Raw genomic sequence first — 21,836 nt, 5'->3', positions numbered from 1 at the left:
AAAAAAATCAATAAGTGGGTGTTTAAGACCACGTGTTGGTATTGCTCTACGTTTTGCTACGGTTTCCTAAATATGGAGATATTCACGATTGCAGGAATCACCTTTGCAGTGATAGGCGGAGCTACCACTGCCTATAACGTCGGGAAATTGGCAAGAATAAGGAGAAAGACAGATCCCACAGAGTCCATCCACCTAGACTTCAGCCGCTGCTCAAAGTACCAGATAGAGAGGGTATGTGATATCACTGAAATTTCATACAGTATAAAAGACGAGGGTGGACGCCACTTGTATCAAGTGTCGAAATTCAAGCCTACTTCAAACAGGACTTTGGGAAGCCTAAGTCACCGAAAGATTGCCTGTTGGAGCGTATTTGACAAAATTCAAGGCATGGAGGTGGCTCGGATCGGATCAAATAAGCAGACGACATTTATTGAGTTTCACGCCAACGTTGAATACCCTGGAAGTGTGTCAAACTTACCGCAGGATGTGGAAGAAACGAGGTGGGATTTCTTGGGTGTTAAGGAAGTTACGTACACCATTAGGCCAAAGGGGACGAAACAAAGTAAGGCAACCTCCCACCAGCCTCAGGAAGTTTCAAACTTGATAGCCAATTTACCTCCATCTATAGACATTGGACATCCAAAACCTTCCTCCGAACATTTCCCCTTGGCACGGTACTTTCCTCCGCTCTGTGCCCAAATCAAGGAGGAAAGAAGTCGGAAGCTTATCGAGGTTGATCGGCAGAAGGACTGGGGGAAATTTCAGCTCAGAAGCGATCCCAAGGCAGGTGAATATTGCTGGAGGGAATATTCCGCATTCTTAGAACGAATTTCCGGAAAAGACATGGGCTACGACGAGGTTCACGAGCAGTTGTCTATGATGAAGTCTGTCCCTGGCGGTCATAGGTATCTCATCTATATCGATGAGGAAAAAGTGGACTTGCTCGTCGTGCTCTGTATTGCCACTAGTAATCTTATACTCAGCTCAAAGAGAAATCTATGGAGTCGCTCGAATTTCTGATATAGACAAAGGAATATCCCGCACTAGATGGCTCTCCTTATGCGTTAAATCGGATGGCTAGGCGTAGCCCGACTTCGAAGGAGACATATAGTTAAACAATTGAAGCTAAGAAAGATATTCTATGCATATCGATACGCCTTTAGCTTGATTTACTTTAAACTCCTTTCATTACCTTCTTTCGTGTGTTTATTCGTCATCTACCGCCCTTACATATGTACTCGTAAACCGTATCGCTCCTTGAACACCTAGCAGCATTAATTCCCCACGTATATCCAGTTAACCGTGACAATTGCTACCGCTTCCGCTAACTCCACTTTCTGTGTGTATGTCCCATCCTTGGATTCGTCCCAGGCGGCACCGAACGAGGTCTTGACAGCTGCGTTAGCTCCGGCCGTTTCTACCACTGATACGGTGACCAAGAACTTGTGGAGAGAAGATTTGGCCTGAAGATGCTCTAAGACTCGTTGGATGGTTGTGTGCGCCGCGAAATCCTCTTGAACCGCGTCTGTTATAATGCTTGCGAGATTGGACTCGGAAAGGGGCTGCAATGTTAGCATTCTGGGAGAACAGAACAGCTCGATATACTTACTGCATGGAGCACTGGCTCTTTGTAAATGATGGTGGTATCGGACATTGTATAATTGATATGGGAAGGGCTATGTATTGGCAGAGTCGCCATGACAAGAACTGATGTAGTTTGTAGAGATGTCAGAGACGTGCGTCAAGAGTTCTTTTCGTGTCCCGGGTCGTGGTGTGTGGCCAAGGTATTAGGGAATGGCCATGAACAAGGGGATCTAAGAATAGACGATGCTACTCAGCCTGGGGTATTTTTCTTGGAATTTATACACTGTGTCGTACTAGGAAAATATATTGATAAAATAATCAGAGTGTATATATAATTTGGTTGGGTTAGTAACCGAATTTTAACCATCTGGATAGAGTGGCTTTTACAGCCTCGGGTTTGGCACTTTGTGAAACCTAGATTTGTATATCGGGTTCCCTAATCACAGGTCTGAAAGCGCAAAACTTAATAAAGATAGTCTTTGGGATCAAATTTTATGGTCATAAATTTACTTCTAGGTCCTTAAAAAATACGAAATACCCCATGCTACTCTTACTCCCGGTCAACTAGTCGCTCAGATTATCGATTGCGGAAATCTCCATAGGAAAATATACATTTAACTGTTCTGATTATCCAGCATTAACATTAATAAAGTACAAGGTTAAAATAGTCTTCCAATCGTGGCTTATTTTCTGTCAAAATGAAGCACATTCAGTTGAAGCGTCTGGCACTAGCTACTCTCAATAATTAAGTTGAGCTAGTATTTTTTTCCTGTTAAACAGCTAATTCTATATCTCCTACGGTAATTTTGGTAACTAAACCATCTGATACCAAGATATTACAAGCTCAATGCCATATCATTAATTTCATATACAAGCTACTCTCGCTGTTGTACACTCCCGATCTGTCACACTCCCAGTGTCGCTATCATTCGCACAGCCTGCATCGCTGACGTAAGCGCTGGTGTGTAACATGTCCCGTGTCAATAAAAGACACGCAACTTGCCTCACTACCAACCCAAGCTATCTCACCCCTCACACACAATGGTTGCAATTAATCTCTCATCGATTCCAGAGTAAGTACTGCCAATTCACCCAGACGAGTCTTTCAATTCCATCTCAGACGAGCCCACTTCATATACTAACCTCCAGGGTGTTGGAGGACGAACTCCACCAGTCCATCGAGCAGCGCACGGCGTTCATGCCGCAGTTCAACGACCTCGGGCCGGCAGACTTGGTCCACCTCACCAAGACTGGTAACAAGCACCGCTACGGCACCTTCTTTAACACGGCCGGTGTCGACACGTCCAACTCTGCAACCATCGCGTCGCACCTCATGGATGTGGTCAAGGTATTCCACGGTAAACCCCAGACGTGGTTCGGCAAATCCAAGACGTACAGCATCGAAAAGGCGGTGTTTTGCGCGTTCAACGCGTTCAGCAAGGTCGACGCGCGTGTCACCATACACGTACCGGGCTCGACCGAGGTCACTTTGGTAGGCGCTAACGGCCCTGTGGAAGGCTCCGAGCGCTTGTGGCTCGAGACCTATATCAGTTCCATCGCCCGGTGCTTGCTCACGTCGGGTGAGGATGAAGAGGAGTTGAACCATGTCGTGGAAACCAGACGAATCAATCCGTTAACTTCTGTTACAGGGGCCGAGACCTTCTTTCAGGCGTTCGAAGCGATGTTCTGGGACGGCCCGCGCCTAGGTGCCGCATGCGACGTCCAGGTGCCGTCTCTCACCAACAACTACCTCGTCGATACGTTTTTGAAGGCGGTGGAGGTCACACGGAAGTTTGACACCGCGTTGGAAGTCTTGCACCGCCTCCAGGAGCGCGACCCACGCGTCATCTCCATCGTCGCACAGGTGCTCTTGATGCAGGACGAAGAGGTCAAGGCGATCCAGACGATTGCGCACGGGATCCGCGCCAACCCCCGCAACGCGGCATTGCTCATTCTCCAGGCAAAGTACTTGATGGAGAAGAGCCAATACGCGTTTGCGTTGGCCGCTGCGACGCAGGCCGTGAAGGCGTCGCCGTCCGAGTTCAGACCGTGGGAGATTCTCACCAAAGTGTACGTCGCCATGGGCGAGTACGAGCAGGCATTGTTGACCATCAACTCGTGTCCGATGTTCGCCAACAAGGAGCGCTACAGTTTCAAACGTGTCACCCCGGTGAACCGCAACAACCTCCATTTGCCGTTGCCTATCGACGCCACTTTGGAGGCCGTCACCGGCTTAAACGCGATGGCCATCCAGGAAGAGCAGCTGAACGCAGATCCAAGCTTGATGAACTTGCAGGCCACTGGTCTCAAGTCGACATTCGCCGCGGCCTATGACTTGCTCACAGACATAATTCACCGCATCGGCTGGGAGAAGTTGTTGAAGGTGCGGACGAAGGTGTTTGTTATGGAGGAGGAATACCGGAAGGGGGAGGGAAATGAGAGCTATCTGAAGGATAGCACCCAAAAGAAAGATAATAACGGAACCACTGCTGGCGATGCCGGCGACTCTGGCTTCAAAACCAAGCGCTTGTGTGAGCGGTGGTTAGACCACCTCTTCATGGTGCTCTACGACGACCTCAAGGTGTACACTCTGTGGCAGACGGAATTACTCCAGTTCCAGGCGCAGAACATGGAGTACAAAAAGTCGCCGTTGGAGTGGGAGTTGTTGGGGTTGGTTGCGACGCGTCTCCGCCACTTCAAAGAGGCGTCGGTGGCATTCACTAACGCGTTGACCGGCCGCTTCTCCGTCAAGTCCACGCGCCGCTTGTTGAAGTACTTCCAGAAAGAGAAGCACAAGTTGGTCAAGTTGTCACAGTCGGGGGAGGAGACGGCCTTGGCACCAGCACAGATCGCCAAGTCGCTTGCCACACTTGATACTAAGATTGTGGAATTTTCTGTAAACTTGACCGTGTGGGACCACCGGTGGTATATTGAGTATTCTCCGACGCTTATTTTGGCATTAGCAGGAATTGTCAGCGAGAAGGGTGTGACCAAGGTGATGAACCAGATCGTTGCAAAGTACACGTCGGAGGGTGAGGGTGTGGTGGAATTGATGAACGATACGTTTCTGTTGTTTGAGGAGTTTGGGTTTGCGGGGGTGGATGCAAGCTAGATAAACCGGGTGCGTAGCACGAGGTGGAGTGTAACGACATCGAGCGGTGTTGTACTTATCAAATGGAGCTTAGAAGCTTCTAAGAAGTCGTGCATTGTGAGGTTTTGTTTACTGGGTCAGGCTCTGCGGGTCGAGTCTAGCAGGAGCTAAGTAGGTCGAGCTTGGTGTATATCATGACCTAGATTGTATTATCTTGTGCTTTAGAGTGTAATCTTAGCATTTTAAAATGGCATATTTAGAGTAGTACTCTGGAGATCTAGCTATAGAGTGAAAGTATTCTATAGGTGTTGTATACGAGTATACTATTGGTATGGTCTGGGATATTAGTATGTGGCTTGAATGTTTTTATGACTGACAGCCTGAACCTTTTCACGTTTATATAGCCTACAATATAATGCTATAGTATTTCCTGGAATTGAATGTTACTCAGGGATTCGCCCCGGTGTCGGCAAAATCGCAAACTTTATACCGATAACACCCTTCGTTATAGTTCAATGACGATCTATAAGACGGCATCACAGTATGCTACTTGTAATCTATCGAAGTACATGCTATGAAACCTAGAAACCTTTGAATCGCAGACCTAGAGACCGAATATAGGTTAAAGTTGTAGTAATATAAAATACATCTAATACCTGTATGCCCTGGATTTTTTAAGCAATAAACACGATCATAGCATGGCCCGAGATTGACGCATAGACTTATACCTTCATAATCTACCCCCATTATTTCACTTCAATCTCAAAGGTTACGGCCCATTCACCTAAATAATGGTTCCCTTTCAAAATATTATACTAACTCCCAGCAATTGCTACAAAATCCTCAGACCAGAAATAAATTACAACCTAATATACAATAATACAAAATATTCAGCGCGTGGCGGTCGGCAATCTCGTAGTCTAGTTGACTCCCTTTGGCTTCTTGGCTGGTGGCTCCTCATCATCCTATACACGTTAGTAAATGTCTTGAAACTCGGAAATGTGAAAAAAATAAAATAAAAAAAAAAACTTACGTCAAACTCTTCGTCGCTAAGGGACCAGTCCTTGGCATGCAAACAGTACTTTTCTGGTGGCAACTGGAGTCCCCAGGTGGCCACTGGAGGCGGTAACTTGACCTTGTTTCTCTCGGCCGCCATTTCCAATAGTAGCTCTTTCGGAGGCGTAGGCTTGAATTGGTAGTTGGTTCTGGCGGCAATAGCCAACCGCACGTCGTTGGTGGTGAGAACCGCATTAGAGCCTGTATTCCCAGCGTGAGACGTGTGCGATGAGCCATGAGCATGATCGCTGTATAAAATCGCGTCTTGAAGGACACTGGTGGTGTAGCCTGCGCTGTTAGTATGCTATTAAAGCGGCAACGGGATTTCACATACGGAAAGCAAAGTCCATGAGCTGCAACGGAACGTGGTCCTGGTAGTTTTGGATCCCCTGGGCGGCGAGAATAAGATGCAACAAGCGCACATCTCTAGGGATAGCAGACTGTTCCCCAGCAGAAGCACTGGTGGTTTCTGGCACACTCATTGTATAACAGGAGATTTGTTTGATGAGTAACGGAATGGACGCTCTCTTTGTACTTCTGTTGCGTTGGTTTAGCGTTAGGGTTTTGAGCGCTGGGAAGAGTCTCATTTACTTAGGTTGAACATGGGAAAGTTTCAAAGAAACTAAACACGAGATTTAGGAAATATATAAATTAGAGTGTTTAGGGATTGAGAGTTGAGAGATTTTAGAATTTTGATCGTTTTAAAAGTTAGGGGTGTTTCTATGTCCCTTCTGAGGTATTAAAAATTGCTATTGCGGTTTCAAATGATGATACCGGTTTACACGTTTGCTGGTCTACTATAAAATATGGGTGGGTCCATGATTAGAAAAATTAGAAATATACGTTTTAGTTGGCATGAACAGGTCTGCTGGAGCATTTGCCAAGTTCTCAATTGTTAATGAGTTTTCACGCTGGCAATGTAACCGGTTGTCCTTTTAAACGATTGAGAGCATTTAGGACCGAGCTGTATTCCCTAAACATACCTAACAAAGACATATATTACGTCATAACTATCTCCAACATAATTTACTCTGTCGATTTTCTTACCAAGCCTTTCTAAAGTTCGTCCTTGGTATCGACCACGTCTTCGACGTCGGCGACTGGCTCGGCCTTGACAACAGGCAACTCGCCACACTTGACAATCTTAATATCCTTGAGCGGCTTGTCACCGCGAGCGGTCCTGGTGCTCTCAATATCCTTGACAACATCCATCCCGTCGATGACCTGCCCGAAAACTACATGCTTGCCGTCCAACCAGGAAGTGACCACGGTAGTCAAGAAGAACTGGGACCCATTGGTGTTTTTGCCGGCGTTGGCCATGGACAATCTACCCGGTCTGTCGTGCTTCAACTGGAAATTTTCATCCGCAAACTTGTTACCATAAATGGACTTGCCACCGATCCCGGTGCCGTGAGTGAAGTCACCACCCTGGATCATGAAGCTCTTGATGACTCTGTGGAAGATGGACTGGGTGTAACCGAACTTAGGATCTTCAGAGATAGCCAACTGTCTGAAGTTCTCTACGGTCTTTGGCACAACGTCACCGAACAACCCGATGGTAATTCTGCCCAAGAACTCGTCGCCCTCGTTGACATCAAAGAATACCTGGTGGGTGATGGTAGGCTCCTCCGCCAATGGCTTGGCAGAAGCGCTGCCAAACTGGAAGAAGGCAAAAAGGGTAAAGAACACAATAGCAAGGGAAGAGATAAGCTTCATCATTAATGGGAAGGAAATTAGTGAAAAGGAGTGAAAGAACAGAGGGTGATTTTATATACAGGTGGCGGGGCGAACAACGAGCGGAGTGGAGGGTTCGCGGATTGTCCGTGAAATAGCCTCTCTGCTTGCTTTCGCGAAGGTCTTTTGTTTTGAAAGCATGCCTTTCGCGGTGAGTTCCTGTTAGGTTGGGTACGCAAAGGGGCGCATTACCGATTTGACAGCTTAAATGGATTGATATTTGTAAAAGTGAAAAGGCCCTTAAGAATGACCTTGGGGCGGTTCCGGTTTAAATTGTTTTTTCTACTGTTATTATAGTACTTTTACCGAGCATGGTTTCTTGTGAGTACTAGGGTCTTCGATCGCTTTTGCTTACCTACTAAGTGATACGTATGCTTAACAATGCTGTGCACCGTTGTTTTAACCAAATTTTACTAAAATATCACTATAGTATATATACCATGTATTCTACTTCATTTACGACGTTCAGCCCGGCTTGCTGTCATGAAGTTATTTGAATATTCTTGCTTAACGTGGCTCTCTGAGCTTCTCATGCCACTTGTCATTCGACTCTCGATGAAGTAAACCTTGCGCCCGCTTCTCTATGAAAAATACAGCATCTTCCCATTTAACTAAGCTCGGCTCTCTTTGGCATACGAAAACTAGGGATTTATCCTTGCTTCGCTTAACTGGCTCGCTGGATTTGCATGCAGCTATCTCTTCTCCTTGTTTGTATTTGTCGCCTCATTAATAAGCGTCGCTCGCGTCGATCCCGGTCCCGCTAACGGGATATCCTCCAAATACACCGTACTGTTCTTTAGTGAAATGTTCAAAAGGTTGTCAAACGTCTTGGACGATGTGGCAGCGTTTACTGCGGCCGTGACGGACGCGGCGCTTCCACCGACGGTTCCAGGGGTGGCGGAGTAGGGCGTTGAAATATTTGTCTTAGGTCTGGACCCCACACTTTTGTTATACTGCTGCTCGGCGGGATAAATATGGCCCTGGGACGGCGTAAAACGTGAAACCTGCTGAAGCTTTCCCAAGGAAGTCCGTAAGGACAACACTGTGCTGAGCTATAATGTTAGTTATGTAACACAAGGTGAGATAAATGACATACCAATCGGGATGACAATATGGAGTGGATATCTGGCGCCATATAAACATTGGCTCCTATGACATAAAAGTCTGCCAACGTCTCTGTCTCCTCTTCGCTGTAACGCTTCTGCTTGCGCACAATCCAAAAGTCCGGCTCACGAACATACGCAACGGTAAACTCAATACCCTTCATCTCTCGCAACCGCTCGGTTACATCATTCAAGCTACCCAAGTTTTCATTGAACTGTGATTGCATCTTAAGTACCTGGTTATTGGAAGTTCTGTCGTAAAAGGGGGACTGCGAGAAGTACTCAAGAATGTTGTCGGTGCGGAGCCCAAACGCCTGGATCCATTCCGGTGATCGCCATTGTAATTCATCCAAAGGGGTGTTATCTGCCATTGTGGTTAACCCGTTGTTTGAGTTTAGATAAAATCAGCGTCAATTGTAGATGAAACCCGGTGCTTCAAGTAAATGGGTTGATATATACTGTATGCAGGCTATGTTGTTACCCGCTCTCAGAATTTTTCACCGACCCAACCACAAAAGCGTTCCGTCGCCATATTAAACCAGCCAGCACTCATCAGTCCGCACGCTGTACAATTAATATGTTGTCTAGAGTGTTTTCCAAGCTCCCCCACGCCCCAAATGTGTTGGCTAGCAGAACCTACTCCACCCACGCCCATACCAGGACAGAGCTCATCAAGAGACCGCGTCCGTTGACCATCCCAGACTACCCGGTCAAGCCACCTAAGCAGCAGATCCCTAGCAGATTCCGTCCACAACCAAACTACCCGAAGCAGGAGTTTAGAACCTTCAAAGATTTCTGCGCTGCTATCGGCAGAGATGCGGCCGAGCACGCCGAGGCGTTCGGCGACTTCCAGGAATTCCTCAAGGCCTCCTCCGAGGAGTTGAAGCAAAAGGGCATCGACACCAGATTGAGAAGATACATGTTGAGCATGAGACACAATCATTTGCAGGGCAAGCACGTGCAGGAGGTTAAGCAGAGCAAGAAGTGGCACGGCGGTGAAAGAAACAGACGTAGATTCGAAGCAGAGCTTGAAGCCAAGATGAGAAGGTAAGCTACGGCCTAAAAATCCCTCAGGAATCTCTATCATTCTCACCGCAGTTGGATCTGCGCCCTCAGTGGGGTTTCCGGAAACCTACGTTATCTGGTCTTGTTTATAGTCGCCCACAATAAATTGTAACATACTGAATATGGGGCTAAAGATATGATGTTAGTCCAATAGGATTGAAAAGCGGGTGTGGCCGCTCGCGGTACTAGGTTATATTGATAAAATAATAGTGATATTTATAAGCATATGTCATTAATAAGGCAAAGGGTATAGCCTAGATTATAGAGCCTTTACAAGTACACACGTATGTTGAATTTGACGGCATGTGGTAAAATTGGAGATAGCAAGGTCTCATTTACAAATATATTTACAGGCTTTAAAGGCAATTGGATGGAAACAATGTTGGTTTATCGTACTATGATACGATTTTTGTAGAACGCTAACATGATCTATTGGCTTTCCTCCTCCTATTAACGATCTCATTGATCCACACCATACTTCTCTAATTCCGCTTTCAACATGAGAGCTTCTTCTAGCATAACCTCCTGCAGCCTCCCGGTCCTTTGGTTGTCATCCAACACCTTGGAAAACGTGCCCTCCTGTTTGAAAATCTCCCTTCTGATGGCCCAGTCTTTGGCGGCTTCGCCGAATTCCCTGGCAAGATCTTTCTTCTCCAACATCAGGTACATGGCGTCACCGTATCCGTCAGCTTTGTACCGCGGAATGATGTGGGTGTGCAAATGGGGCACAGACTGGCCGGCCTCCGGGCCATCCTGGATCGATAAGTTGAGCGAATCGGCTTTGTAGTGGTGTTGGATAAATTTGTGCACGAACTGTATGGTTAACATGTAGTCGATTGACTCTTCCGTGGTGAGGTCTTTCAAGTGTGGCACAAGTCTCAATGGTACCACAAGCACCTGGGAGGTTAGTATCGTCCTCAAGTAGGGAATGAGAGGTACTTACGTGGCCGGGAACCAAAGGTTTTAAGTTCACCAAGGCATATGTGTGCTTTGATTTCTAGAAGGGTCAGTATTGGCTACCAGGTGGGCGAAAAAATACGTACGTAGAAAACCTAGAGCAATGTTAGTCGAGTTACTTTGAGAGTGGGGTAGAGTTGACACACCTGTTTGGTAACCAAAAACTTGGAGAAAAATATTCTAGCACTTGAGTCCATTGTAAAGTTGCACTTGCTGTTGCCTTATGGACTTCGGACTGGCCTTGGGTTTATTTCTGGTTGTTTTGAGACAATCGTTGGCCACTTCTTCTATCGTCGTGCCAAACTTTGCTGCATGTATGAACTTGACTGGCTTGTATACCGGACGAGGTTCAGTTTCTGGTTCACTGTTGGACAAGAGCCGTCAGCAACTGTAACTTTAGCTCCTAAGGAATCGATAAAATGGACATTCTCTGAATTTCCACAATAAGAGTATATTTGATGAAGGAGGAGGATTACAGTCACACCCGACTAGTATGCTAAACCGAGATAATATTTGGTACTGATCAGCAGCGTCTATGTGAAATTGTCTATAGACCTAGTGCATATGCATCCCAATTTCTAAGAGTAGAAATTTACACTGTATTAACTTGATCTGAGCTGAATGGATAAGCGTATATATAATTGAATAAACGCACTCAGGTAGATATATGGTGTTAAATTAATACTAATGATATATATGGTTGGTGATACTACGCTATTATTATTAGGAGGGGATTTATATAGATATAGCTTTATGTCTAAACCTAGAAAGTTTGGTATACGCAAATAAATGGATTGAACAATTAATATAACGACTATATGCATAGTAAAAATATTATTTAACCGGACGAAAGTTAGCGTCCACTATCCCCTATCTACTAGATATTCCACAATAAGTGCTTATACACTTTTGGGTGAAAAATATTCAATCCAGCCATGGCCAGGAGAAAAAAATAATGACCGCTAAGCGGTTCGAACGCTTGCCTCTTACGAGATCTGATCTTGAGTCAGACGCCTTAGACCACTCGGCCAAACGGCCATTATACATTAAAATATGCCTTCATGCATCATTAGCCTGAATATGAATAATTCGTCCATTACGCTAATTACTCTGTTATAGTAACCTGGGCAATTAATTCCCTCCGGACAACGGTAAAGCGAAAGACAACATACGTAATTAACTGAAATATCCTTGAGTACTACTCGGAATCAATACCCCCACAACACCCGCTTTTTTGCATCCATATTTATAGCCACTCAAGATTTTGTATGCCTCCCTTATCAGTCAGACAAGACGATCCCTCTTAATGTGGGTGGCTACAAACTGCAAACACAAGACGCCACATTTTTAGATCTCGCCCAACCGGTGCATTTAGAGTTTCTTCCCTGGAATCGAGAACCGTTTGTCATGTGACTTCAGGACTCCAGCCGTCGTTCCTCAACGAAATCTTTCTTTTTCGGTGCCAATCTTCCGCTTGTATGCACAGTTTGACACAGGTCGTGTGGCAAGTATTGGAAAACAGGAGGTGTGTTCAATCGACGGTGATTTTAACTTACAAGAAATTCGTTAGGACGTTGTGTCTATTAAAATTATATACTTGTTTTCGCTATGGAGCGTATCATACAGTGAGGCGCTTAGTTGACCTTGGAAAAGTAGTCCTTAGACTTTTCAACGTCTGGGTTGATAGTCTCGGAACCTGGCTGCCAGTTGGCAGGGCAAACTTCGCCGTGCTCTTCGACGAACTGGAAGGCTTCCAACAATCTGTAGGATTCTTCAACGTTTCTGCCAACTGGCAAATCGTTGATGGTGATCTGTCTCAAGTTACCCTTTGGATCGATCAAGAAGATACCTCTCAAGGCAACACCTTCTTCCTCGATCAAGACGCCGTAGTCCTTAGACAAGGAGTGGTTGGTATCGGCCAACAATGGGATATCGATTGGACCCAAGCCACCGTCCTTTCTGGCCACGTTGGTCCAGGCCAACAAGGAGTACTCGGAGTCGGTGGAGGCGAACAAGATCTGGGCGTCCTTGTCGGCGAACTTCTTGGCGGCTTCAGAGTAAGCAATGATTTCGGTTGGGCAGACAAAGGTGAAGGCCAATGGAATGAAGGCCAACAAGACCCACTTGCCTCTGTATTGCTCCAAAGAGACTTCCTCGAAGACACCATCGATGACGGCGGTCTTCTTGAAGGATGGAGCTGGTCTTTGAACTTGAACGGCCATTGTGTTTGTGTATGTAAAATTTACTAGTAAATTGATGGAGAGAAGATGTGACAAATGTGGCTCAGGGGGAATTTCATCTCCTTTTATACTGCCGCCCAGCAAAATAGGACCAAAGTAGAGGCAACCCGCACATGCATGGCTCTGCCATCTGAGGAAATTTATCGGGGTTACCATCCACAGGCAAGGTTCCAGGCGCGGTACACATTAGTAAGATGCAGAATGAGTGGCACAGTGCATGCAAGGCTGGAGGCAGCCGGGTAACTTTCTTGATCTACGGACGACGCCCCACAAACTGTGTGGCTAACTAACGTAATACAAATCGTACAGTGTTAGGGTTACCTAGGTCTAAGGAGAGTTAGCTAATGGTGAAACTGTGTATTGGCGTCAGTGAGTACCCCCGGCCGTTTAGGAGAGGTAAGGTTGTGTCAAAAGGTTAATCTGCGAAACGCGGCTTGCAAGAGTTTCGGATAAAAGGCATGGAAACGGATCGGCTTTCCTTAATTCTTTCACGCGCCAGGACACGCATTAATATTTTATCCTGTACATATATGAGCCACAGTTTTGGTTTCTTTTTATATAGTAATACTCTTCTGCGTTTACCCCTACCGTAATCTGCTCGGTATTCCGAACTCGTATAATCCAGGGGTTTTTCCTGATAGTTACCCGAATAGGAAAAAATCGAGCATAGCGCTGTGGGGCCTAGTTCTTTTGCTATGTAATCAATCACTAAGTACGATCGTACATCGGAAGACAAAAGCGTTGGATATGCGTATTCCAAGAACCCTTCAACGCTTTCGTGGCCGGTTCGGCATTGTACAACGGCCGGCAGAACGAACACTGCGCCACATATTGGTCTACCAGAACATATCTCTTATTTGAATTTATGTATCATCTAACTCTACAACAAACCCTAGACCAAGCATATTTGTAGTTTAATACGTATACCTAGCTATGCTGGTTTTTGTCGATGGGTTATTCCTCATACTATTTTTTTTAGCCAGTAAGGTATAGATTATGCACATAACATTTATTGACGGCCCACCCGCTCAAAAACAACAAGGCTCGAGCCACTTAATTTGTTAGCTAACTCTCTGCACAATTCAATCCGTTCATCGGAATGGCATCTCACAATCTTTACGTACTTGTTATCTCACAGTATTTATAACCTAGCTGTTTAAATCAACGAGATCCTCGGTGCCTTGCACTTGACGAATGCGCACTTCGCCCTCCGCTTGGTAACCCGTAGCTGTATTCTTCAAAGTGGACACATTCACAGGCTCTTCCTCGAGGTACTCTTCAAGATCTCTTTCGTAGCGCAAAGCTCCATCGGTCGCTGACAATCCTTCAGTTTCAGTTTCGTTAGCATTCAAAAGAGGCCCAAATTCTTCTGAGACGGGCTCAAGTTCCTCTACTGACTCAGATATTTCAATATCCACATGACTTCTACCTTCAGCTTCCGCATGATTCCTGCCTTCTGCTTCCGCATGATTCATACCTTCTGCTTCTGCATCTTGACCTCTGGATTCAGCTTCTCGCCTGGCCCGAGCCTCTTCTGCTTGGTGTTTAGAAATTTCAGCCAAGAACAAGTCCAACCACGAGGGCACGAAGCTGATAATTAACACACCAAGATCCTTGAGCAATCCTTCAACGCCCTCAAGCATGATATTCCCCCGGACCGGTCTGTACGCCAACGCCTCAATGAGGGAGCGGATCACCGTGCCGAACCCATCGTTCATGCATTCCGCCACAAAGTTGCAGTTCTCGTGGATGATTCCGATGCCTCCCCTGACCCACGCGTTCGGTTCCACACGCATGAGAAACTCGAGAGACCCCAAGAAGTCGTGACGCGTGAAACTGACAATCCCGGCAACGGTAAATACCGTGAGGTACGCCACATGCGATTCCTTCGACAATCCGGAGTACAACTCCACGATGAACATCACCGCAAGCACACGCACCACCGCAAACAAAACCTTTCCCACTGCGGTCCAGACCCCATTCTCACGTCTCTCACGGAAAGCCTGAAGAACTCGCGGGATAGGGTCCTGGAAGAAGCCGACAGGAACTTCATTAGCGGGAATGTCGTTTGCAGGAATGTTTTCGTTAATTTGAGCCTGGATTTGAACCCGACCTGGTGTCTGAGCTTCACCCAGAACAGCCTGCGGCCTAAAAACAGATGGATCATGATTTGTATTCGGAGCTGCTTGTGTCGGCGTAGGAACTGGAGCAGGCAGAGGACTCCCTTCGATGTTCACGCCAGGCTGAGACGGCGTCGCGGTGAAAGTCGGGGAACCAATAAAATCACCACCAGTGTTCGCTCCCTGGATGTTTACCGTGACCTGACTCAACGCAATTCCGGCACTGTGCAACTTGCTCAATCCGCTCGGACTGACGGCCAAGTACGGCTGATGGTTCGGGTTGTTTACCACAAAACACTGCGAGGAGGACAAGGTGACTTTCTGGAGCTCAGCAGAGGCTGTACACGTCACCACAAAGTTAACCGACGAGACTTTTTTCTGGTTGAGTAAGTACCTCCCGTCGCTGGTGGTGATCATTTCATACGTGTTACCGCTGAGATTCACTTTCTCGCCGTTGTCAAGCACCATCGAGAACGGTTCCAACGGGATTTCGGCGGAATACGGCTCTTGGTGACTTTCAACGGAAGGGCCAACCGGAGACGTGTTGAAGAACTCATATTCAGGTGCTAAGACAAAGTGTAACGAGATAAGCGAACCCGGAGGGGTGTCAGTGTTCAAAACTGCTTGCAACGTATCCTCATCTCTCCGTACAAGGGCCATGTAGATCACCGTGACGTGTTCTCTGGTAACCGGAGTGTTGTCGCGTTGCAACTTTGCCGGCAATCCTGCTAGAATAAAGTCTTTAATCTTTGAAATCTTGTCTTCCAAGCACACCTGGACCACGTTGTTCTCTAGCTCAGTGGTGGACAAAACGCGAAGCGCAAACAGCTGCTGCAATGGCGGCGGTGGAAGCTTCGAGACCACCACCAAGCGGATACCTTCTGGTGGAGGCAAGTCAAGGCCGACAACGTGGTCTATAGTGCCCTCTTCTAAGACAGTATCTCTGTATGAAACAGTAAATTCGTCCAACGTGGTAAATCTTGCGTCTTTGCGCTGCAAAATCGCCAAAATCGACTCCTTGATGCTGTAGACAGAGCTTGTGTACGCCTCCCGGATGGTGTCTTCGCCGTCGTACTCCAATGTAATATCAAACATAAAGGGTCTTGGGTCTTTGGCAACGAGTAGAGAGTCGTCTACAGTAATCAGGACGGTGTATTCGTCGTCATACTCACCCTGAACGCCCAAGAGCTCGGCTAAAGTGAGAGGGGATTCCGACAGTTGTGGGTACTTCACCACAAAGGAGTCAGGTACCAAGCTGTGACCCGGAGAGCACTGCCAGATCAATTCCTTGAGATCAGCGACAGTGTTGTCTAGCGACACACGGAACGTCTGGGAAGCAAACCCGAAGTGTCTCGGGTTGGGGGCACGTGTCTTTATCGTGACAGATCTGGGCATATTCATAGTCTGTGGAATAGCACCCGATGCAATAATTTTGTGAATCAACGGTAGCAAAAATTGTGGGACGATTACGAGATGTTCAACGTGAATAAGTCGTAATATGGAATCCGAAGATGGCTTTAGCAGTAACGGAAAATGTGAGAGATTTTCGGGGAACCAAAAGCCAATGTGAAGTTTTCAGTTATGTGACTAAAGCAGTACTTGATATAGTGATATCAATAATAGTAAGCGATAGGTGAATCAGCAATAAACAATAGATGAGCCAACAGTAAGCAATAGGTGTAGCCAGCAAAATCTATTAGGAGGGGTCTCAGAAGATAAAACTCGCGAGAATAATCAGGAGGCGGTGGACTTGAATAACCAGCAATAAAACAGTGAGTAGTCAAGGGAATTTTGAAGGATAATCGAAACAATAACCGATCGTCTAAGATCTTTTCACACAACCCAACAGTAAAAGCGTTATATTAATCTAATACTGTAAAGAAGATATAACCAGCAGAAATGACAGGTGACGACTTCAACGCTGACACAACATGACGTTTAATCTTAAAGATACAGCTCATCACTAATGTGGAGTTAGGGCGGTGATTTACGCGTGTAGTTGTACATCGCAGACCGACGCCACACCAGGGTACCCTCCAGGGATTAATCGTCCGCTCCAGATCATTCTATAGGTCGCTAAAGGGAAGGTTTTCCGGAGGAAAACAATCAAATTTATGGGTTCAAACACATCCAAATAGTAGATTACCTTTATACCCTGTTTGATGGAATATGTTGCGGTGTATTGTACCGGTGTTTGTACGTGTGGCGGCGTGGCGTCGTACTGCACGGTTTTTCTTTTTCTGGTGCGATATTTAAAACCAGCAAAAACTGCCAAACGCTTTTCCTTCTTTTCTTCACCTAATGCTTTCCAGACACATCCAGCAGGCCCCAGCAGGCCTTGCTTCCAAGAGAAGCTTTTTCGGGTTCTTCAAGGCCAAGCCGGACGCTAACGATAAGGGCGATCTCACGGTGCCGGTACCGACAGAGGAGAACCGGTTCTACCCGTGGGACCTGTCGCCATGTGCGGACCTTCGTACGCGCGCGGCGTCCATCCGTGCGCGTGCCAAGTGCCCGGTGACGTCCAAGCCGATCAACTACGCGTGTCCGTACTCGGGAATCCCGACGCACCACTCGCGCGAGGCCTGGGAGAAGGATACCGCCTACCACGCGACCAAGAAGTACGAAACTTTGCGCAAGGTGAACGTTTTTGAGCACGACATCAGAAGCGGGAGAGAGTTCCCAGAGTTTGACTTTCCGAACGAGCAGGATCCTGACCGCAGGGTCAACTTCATCAACTGGGACATGTTCTTCTACACGCGTGGCTTCTTTTCCATGGACACGGAGTTTCAGCGGGCAACTAGCACCAAGATGTTGAGTTACCCGTTAACCATTGGGTCGGTGTTGAACCAGTACACGCCATACGCATTGGAACCGAAGGGACCGGTAACCTTGGAGGGCCTCAAGTCTCTCGCGGCGTTGCGCTACACGCTCTACCCCGCGAAGCGCCAGTCGACCTGGAAGGAGAGACCGATGCGTATCTTCATCTTAGGTGCGCGCGCAGAGTCGCAGTTACCCGGTCCTGTGTGGAAACAGCTCACGATGTTACACCCCGGGGTTGAGTTCGAGATTCACTTCATCGGGCCAGAGGCGTACTTTGACCGCGCAAAGAACCAATACCTCTACCTCAACAACAGCAAGACGGTGGAGAGAGTTGACAGCACATTGTCCTTGCAGTTCCACACGGAGTTCTTCCATGTGTTGCACGAGGCGACAGACTTCTTCCCATACGACCCATACCTTGATGTGTTCTTCTGCTTCCACCCGGGCTTCGGCTCGCCAGAGTGCAAGGAGATGTGGGCCAAGTCGATCCCAGCGTTGTTGGAGTCGAAGTGCGCTGTTTTTGTGTCATCATACAATGATGAGGACCTCGCGACCGACTACCAGCACTTGACCAGCACATACGAGAAAGACATGGACATTTTGTTCAAGCCAACCGAGAACCTCTACGGTGCCACCAAGTGGGAATTGAACGACATGAACCCCCACGAGACCTTCCAGTTTAATCAGCAGATCTTCGGCTTCAGGGGTAAGAGATACCACACCGTACACAAGGGCGATGCCTAGGAGGTTTGTTTATAGTTTCTAGCACTTGTATATACAATAAACTGTTAAAATAACAATTTCTATAAAGTGAGAGGGGAAGGATATAAATTTGAGGCGGGAAAAAAACATTGTAGAGATTTGCTTTTAGCTACTAGGAGGATATATACGATATACTGGTAAAGTATTAAGGACAGGTAAAAACCAAAGTAGGTATGACTAGAAAGGGGTGGGGGGGTTATATGGAAAATAGTGCCACGGATATGGAGATATTGGGGAAAATACGTTAATGTTTAGACCATTGACTCGAATTCGGGGGTCCAGCTTTGATTTAGATACTCGGAAAAGTCCAAGTCTATCTCCCCAAAGATTTCCTTGAACAATTGCCAGTCATCTGACACGTAGCCGAGATAGCTTCCGTCTACATGAGCACTGGCCAACTCCGGATCTTCTACAGTCTCAACTCCCCTGTTTGGACTTGTCATTTCATCCTTCCTCCCTTCACTTTGCGGTTCAATGTTATTCGGCAAGGACTCGTTCATAACGTTATTCAACAAAGAAGTAGCCATATCTGTATCCACATCTGGTCCATTCGTGGTACTCCTTTTTGGTTCGTTTGTATTCGTCCCCGGTCTCTTGCGCGGCCCCCGAAGGTCGGCAATTGCCCGCTCCCTTCCGAGATCTTCCAACAACGCGCTAAGAGAGGTCGACGATGTGCACTCGCGGGTGATAAAGTCGCTGCTGACACGCATCCAGCGTTCAATCTTGCCGAGCATCGTGGTCATACACCGCGCCACCAGCGATGACTTGCCAAGTCGCGTCATCGATTCGGATACTCGCTCGAACTCACGCTCGACGTTCACCTCGATATCTGCCGATTCAGAGAACACCAACAACCGCGCGCGGATCAACGCGACCAACGCGTGCATCGGGCGATAGAAGAAGAAGGTCGGTATGTTCCCGGAAGATTCACATGCCTGGACGAACGAGTCGATCACCTTTTCTCCCGCCTGGATGAGCTTTGCTAGCAGCTCGCTGTAGCCTGGTGCCGCTCGGTCATGGGTTCGGCACACGGCAGAGTCGTACATGCTCATCAACAACTGGTAGTAGATGATAGAAAGTAAGTGGCACAGTGGCAGGTTAGTCTGGAAGAGCGTGCTAGAGTGGATTAACGTGTAGAGACGGTGTTCGTAAAGCGCCTGGGTGGAACCCCCGAAGGAGGTACCGAACCCGTTTTCGATTGGCCGGTCAGCCGAGGCGAATGCCTTTGACTTGTTCGCCTGCTCGAATTCATTCGCATCTCTGCTTAACCGGTTACCGGGAGACCCAAATGACCCGTTTGTTTCCTGGTCTGACCTTTCTCCGAATAACGGCCCTCTGTCAGGATTCTCTCCATCTGACAACTTCCTCGTTTGCTCTATTGGTTCTAAAGACTGTTCTTCTTCCTCATTCTCGTGAAACACTCTCCTAAAGGGAGCGTATTCTTCCTGTACAGATTCCATCATTTCTTGCCCCACCGCCACCAATCTGGCAAACAAACAGAGAAACTCGTCCTCCGGGTCGCCCCGAGCGAGAATCTCCACGGCCTCAGCATGGCTTGCAGACCATCTTACCACGCTAAACCGTGGAAGCGAGAGCCCCAAGCTGCCACAACTAGCATATATCGCAAGATATACTCGGAGAGACTCCTTCGGGATAGCAGCAGCTCGTGAGTTGCCGATTATCCGTTCGTGACCCAAGTCTAAGCAGAGAGACAAGGTATAGCCGAGCAAGAGGTTGAGTTGGTGCTTATAGGAGCCCCATTTTGCCGGTGGCGGGCACCAGAGCGAGAGAAGGACGTAGCACTGGATGGTTTCGAGAGAAGCATCGCCGGAGACGGTGAGCTGTCGGGCGAGGTGCGACTCAAGTCGCGCGCTGAGCATCGCGTGGAGCGTGGGCTCGTCCAAAGTGGTGACAGTGATGATGGTGAGAAGAAGCGCGGGGCGGGAGTGGAAGAGAAAGTCGAAGGTGTAGGGAAGGGTGATACACGGCCAGGATGGGAGAAAGTGGGCGAGGAAGCGGTGATGGCGGGAGCGGGCGGAGGCTAAGCTGAGCGGAGAGAAACTCGTTTCCTCAGTAGGAGATGAAAGTTGCGAACCTCCGAGCTGCGTGGTGAGTTTCGCTTTAGGAGACGTGGGTTCCAATTCTGTAGATATCTCCCTTCTGGATTCAGGAACCATTCCTCTTATCAACTCCAATTCCGCTTTGAAAACCGCAAGATCGGTTCCCGTCTCTCCATCGGTATTTTCCAGGAGAAACCCACGCAAGTTCGCAAGCGCGGAGCTCGCATCTTTCACCAAAGCCGTGCCGCGGTTTGGCTTGGGCCGTTTTGATCTCAGACTTTCGGCCACATCCATGAGCGAACACTCGATTTTCGCCCGGGAGCACCGTGCGCATGAGCGCTGCGAGGGATCCGTGTACGCGCAGCGCATCTTCAAGCGTCGACAGCGTCCACACGCACGCGACTGGCGCCAGTGCAAGGAAAACTCAGACTCAGGAGCATTGTCTGGGGGTGTCTCATCTGGGATAGGCCCAGGAGATGGCATTTAATTACTGGGTGGTGACGTGAAGTCTATGCTACTTGCTAGAGAGATAGTGAAAGGTGTGGGGAACTACAAGTTTGTCGCACATGGGAGTTGCGCCGCACGCAGCCGTGAACGATCAAGCTTCGGACATTTAAATGCAGAAATAGCGTTGAACGAGAGGAACTACGCAAAGGCCGCGAAAACAAAGGTAAGGCACGCTAAATCTGTTATTATAGTCTGGCCTGACAGAACTAAAGACTTTAAATTAAATCAATGAAATCGTGGGAAATAATTGAGACACATCGGAGAACTATGGGTGGCGAATAATAGTTGAACTCAGAATTACCATTGGTATTTGTTATTCCCGAGGGGAGATTATTTAACAGGGGCTAGTGTTTCAGCGAAGATTCCAGATCACCGATCCTGAAGAGTACACACTTTCCGACACATCCGATACACGTACAACTTTGGGACATATCTTGTATAATCATTTATTGTAGTAGGACTCGCAGGGGTTCTGGTTAACTCCAATTTTCTCTGCTCGTTCAAGTAATAGTTAGAGCTGCAGATCAGATAGAACCGTCGTGGCCTCTGTCAGAGTTAGAGAGTTGTTTCAGGAACCTTATGAGGTTCCAGTTGAGGCTACTAGGATTATTTGATAATGAGTATCTGAAACTAATCCTGTCGCATAAAGCAAATGAGGCACCGAAGAAAGCTATATAAGGAAGTAGTTTTCCAGATCTAAGAATGATCTTGGTTTTAATATTATCTTTATTTTTGTG

At 47.4% G+C, this 21,836-nt stretch overlaps 12 protein-coding genes and 1 non-coding gene across 13 annotated transcripts; 4 read left to right on the top strand and 9 right to left on the bottom strand.

Moving 5' to 3' along the window:
- Positions 1–70: 70 nt before the first annotated feature.
- On the top strand, positions 71–1,020 carry BABINDRAFT_174071 (uncharacterized protein; the record flags this gene model as incomplete). Its single annotated transcript, XM_019130953.1, has 1 exon — positions 71–1,020. A coding segment is annotated over one exon (950 nt), but the record flags the coding sequence as incomplete, so codon positions are not given.
- BABINDRAFT_174070 (uncharacterized protein) lies at positions 1,011–1,654 on the bottom strand (the record flags this gene model as incomplete). Its single annotated transcript, XM_019130952.1, has 2 exons — positions 1,011–1,562; positions 1,610–1,654. The coding sequence occupies 2 exons, from the start codon at positions 1,652–1,654 to the stop codon at positions 1,275–1,277; spliced, it is 333 nt and encodes a 110-aa protein (XP_018986746.1). The 3' UTR covers positions 1,011–1,274.
- A 1,089-nt stretch (positions 1,655–2,743) lies between these two features.
- BUD7 (exomer complex subunit) lies at positions 2,744–4,853 on the top strand. Its single transcript, XM_019127839.1, has one exon. The coding sequence runs from the start codon at positions 2,783–2,785 to the stop codon at positions 4,694–4,696; it is 1,914 nt and encodes a 637-aa protein (XP_018986745.1). The 5' UTR covers positions 2,744–2,782; the 3' UTR covers positions 4,697–4,853.
- Positions 4,854–5,595: 742 nt separating this feature from the next.
- BABINDRAFT_6122 (chromatin modification protein) lies at positions 5,596–6,213 on the bottom strand (the record flags this gene model as incomplete). Its single annotated transcript, XM_019132361.1, has 3 exons — positions 5,596–5,640; positions 5,709–6,019; positions 6,066–6,213. The coding sequence occupies 3 exons, from the start codon at positions 6,211–6,213 to the stop codon at positions 5,596–5,598; spliced, it is 504 nt and encodes a 167-aa protein (XP_018986744.1).
- Positions 6,214–6,536: 323 nt separating this feature from the next.
- CYP5 (peptidylprolyl isomerase family protein) lies at positions 6,537–7,516 on the bottom strand. The gene has a single exon (XM_019127838.1). It carries the CDS (start codon positions 7,445–7,447, stop codon positions 6,788–6,790), a length of 660 nt encoding a protein of 219 aa, XP_018986743.1. The 5' UTR covers positions 7,448–7,516; the 3' UTR covers positions 6,537–6,787.
- Positions 7,517–7,842: 326 nt separating this feature from the next.
- Positions 7,843–8,973, bottom strand: BABINDRAFT_57719 (mediator complex subunit). Its single transcript, XM_019132286.1, has 2 exons — positions 8,562–8,973; positions 7,843–8,517 (listed from the first exon to the last, which is right to left on the bottom strand). The coding sequence occupies exons 1-2, from the start codon at positions 8,937–8,939 to the stop codon at positions 8,158–8,160; spliced, it is 738 nt and encodes a 245-aa protein (XP_018986742.1). The 5' UTR covers positions 8,940–8,973; the 3' UTR covers positions 7,843–8,157.
- A 139-nt stretch (positions 8,974–9,112) lies between these two features.
- Positions 9,113–9,627, top strand: BABINDRAFT_159711 (mitochondrial 37S ribosomal protein mS41). Its single transcript, XM_019127837.1, has one exon. It carries the CDS (start codon positions 9,146–9,148, stop codon positions 9,617–9,619), a length of 474 nt encoding a protein of 157 aa, XP_018986741.1. The 5' UTR covers positions 9,113–9,145; the 3' UTR covers positions 9,620–9,627.
- Positions 9,628–9,931: 304 nt separating this feature from the next.
- On the bottom strand, positions 9,932–10,859 carry HNT2 (bis(5'-adenosyl)-triphosphatase). The gene is made up of 3 exons (XM_019127836.1): positions 10,737–10,859; positions 10,577–10,630; positions 9,932–10,530 (listed from the first exon to the last, which is right to left on the bottom strand). Exons 1-3 carry the CDS (start codon positions 10,785–10,787, stop codon positions 10,093–10,095), a joined length of 543 nt encoding a protein of 180 aa, XP_018986740.1. The 5' UTR covers positions 10,788–10,859; the 3' UTR covers positions 9,932–10,092.
- A 687-nt stretch (positions 10,860–11,546) lies between these two features.
- BABINDRAFT_t63 lies at positions 11,547–11,628 on the bottom strand. The gene has a single exon. It is a non-coding gene; the product is annotated as a tRNA-Leu (tRNA).
- A 538-nt stretch (positions 11,629–12,166) lies between these two features.
- Positions 12,167–13,084, bottom strand: BABINDRAFT_159709 (peroxiredoxin). Its single transcript, XM_019127835.1, has one exon. The coding sequence runs from the start codon at positions 12,810–12,812 to the stop codon at positions 12,225–12,227; it is 588 nt and encodes a 195-aa protein (XP_018986739.1). The 5' UTR covers positions 12,813–13,084; the 3' UTR covers positions 12,167–12,224.
- A 728-nt stretch (positions 13,085–13,812) lies between these two features.
- Positions 13,813–16,851, bottom strand: FGR34 (Fgr34p). The gene has a single exon (XM_019126878.1). The coding sequence runs from the start codon at positions 16,349–16,351 to the stop codon at positions 13,979–13,981; it is 2,373 nt and encodes a 790-aa protein (XP_018986738.1). The 5' UTR covers positions 16,352–16,851; the 3' UTR covers positions 13,813–13,978.
- Positions 16,852–16,873: 22 nt separating this feature from the next.
- MSS51 (Mss51p) lies at positions 16,874–18,580 on the top strand. The gene has a single exon (XM_019126782.1). The coding sequence runs from the start codon at positions 17,252–17,254 to the stop codon at positions 18,512–18,514; it is 1,263 nt and encodes a 420-aa protein (XP_018986737.1). The 5' UTR covers positions 16,874–17,251; the 3' UTR covers positions 18,515–18,580.
- An 8-nt stretch (positions 18,581–18,588) lies between these two features.
- Positions 18,589–21,121, bottom strand: ZCF39 (Zcf39p). Its single transcript, XM_019127834.1, has one exon. It carries the CDS (start codon positions 21,073–21,075, stop codon positions 18,784–18,786), a length of 2,292 nt encoding a protein of 763 aa, XP_018986736.1. The 5' UTR covers positions 21,076–21,121; the 3' UTR covers positions 18,589–18,783.
- Between the last annotated feature and the right edge of the window lie 715 nt (positions 21,122–21,836).

Source organism: Babjeviella inositovora (genome assembly GCF_001661335.1).
Source record: "Babjeviella inositovora NRRL Y-12698 unplaced genomic scaffold BABINscaffold_2, whole genome shotgun sequence".
NCBI lineage: Eukaryota > Fungi > Ascomycota > Pichiomycetes > Serinales > Babjeviella > Babjeviella inositovora.
This window is presented reverse-complemented; position numbering and strand designations above follow the sequence as displayed.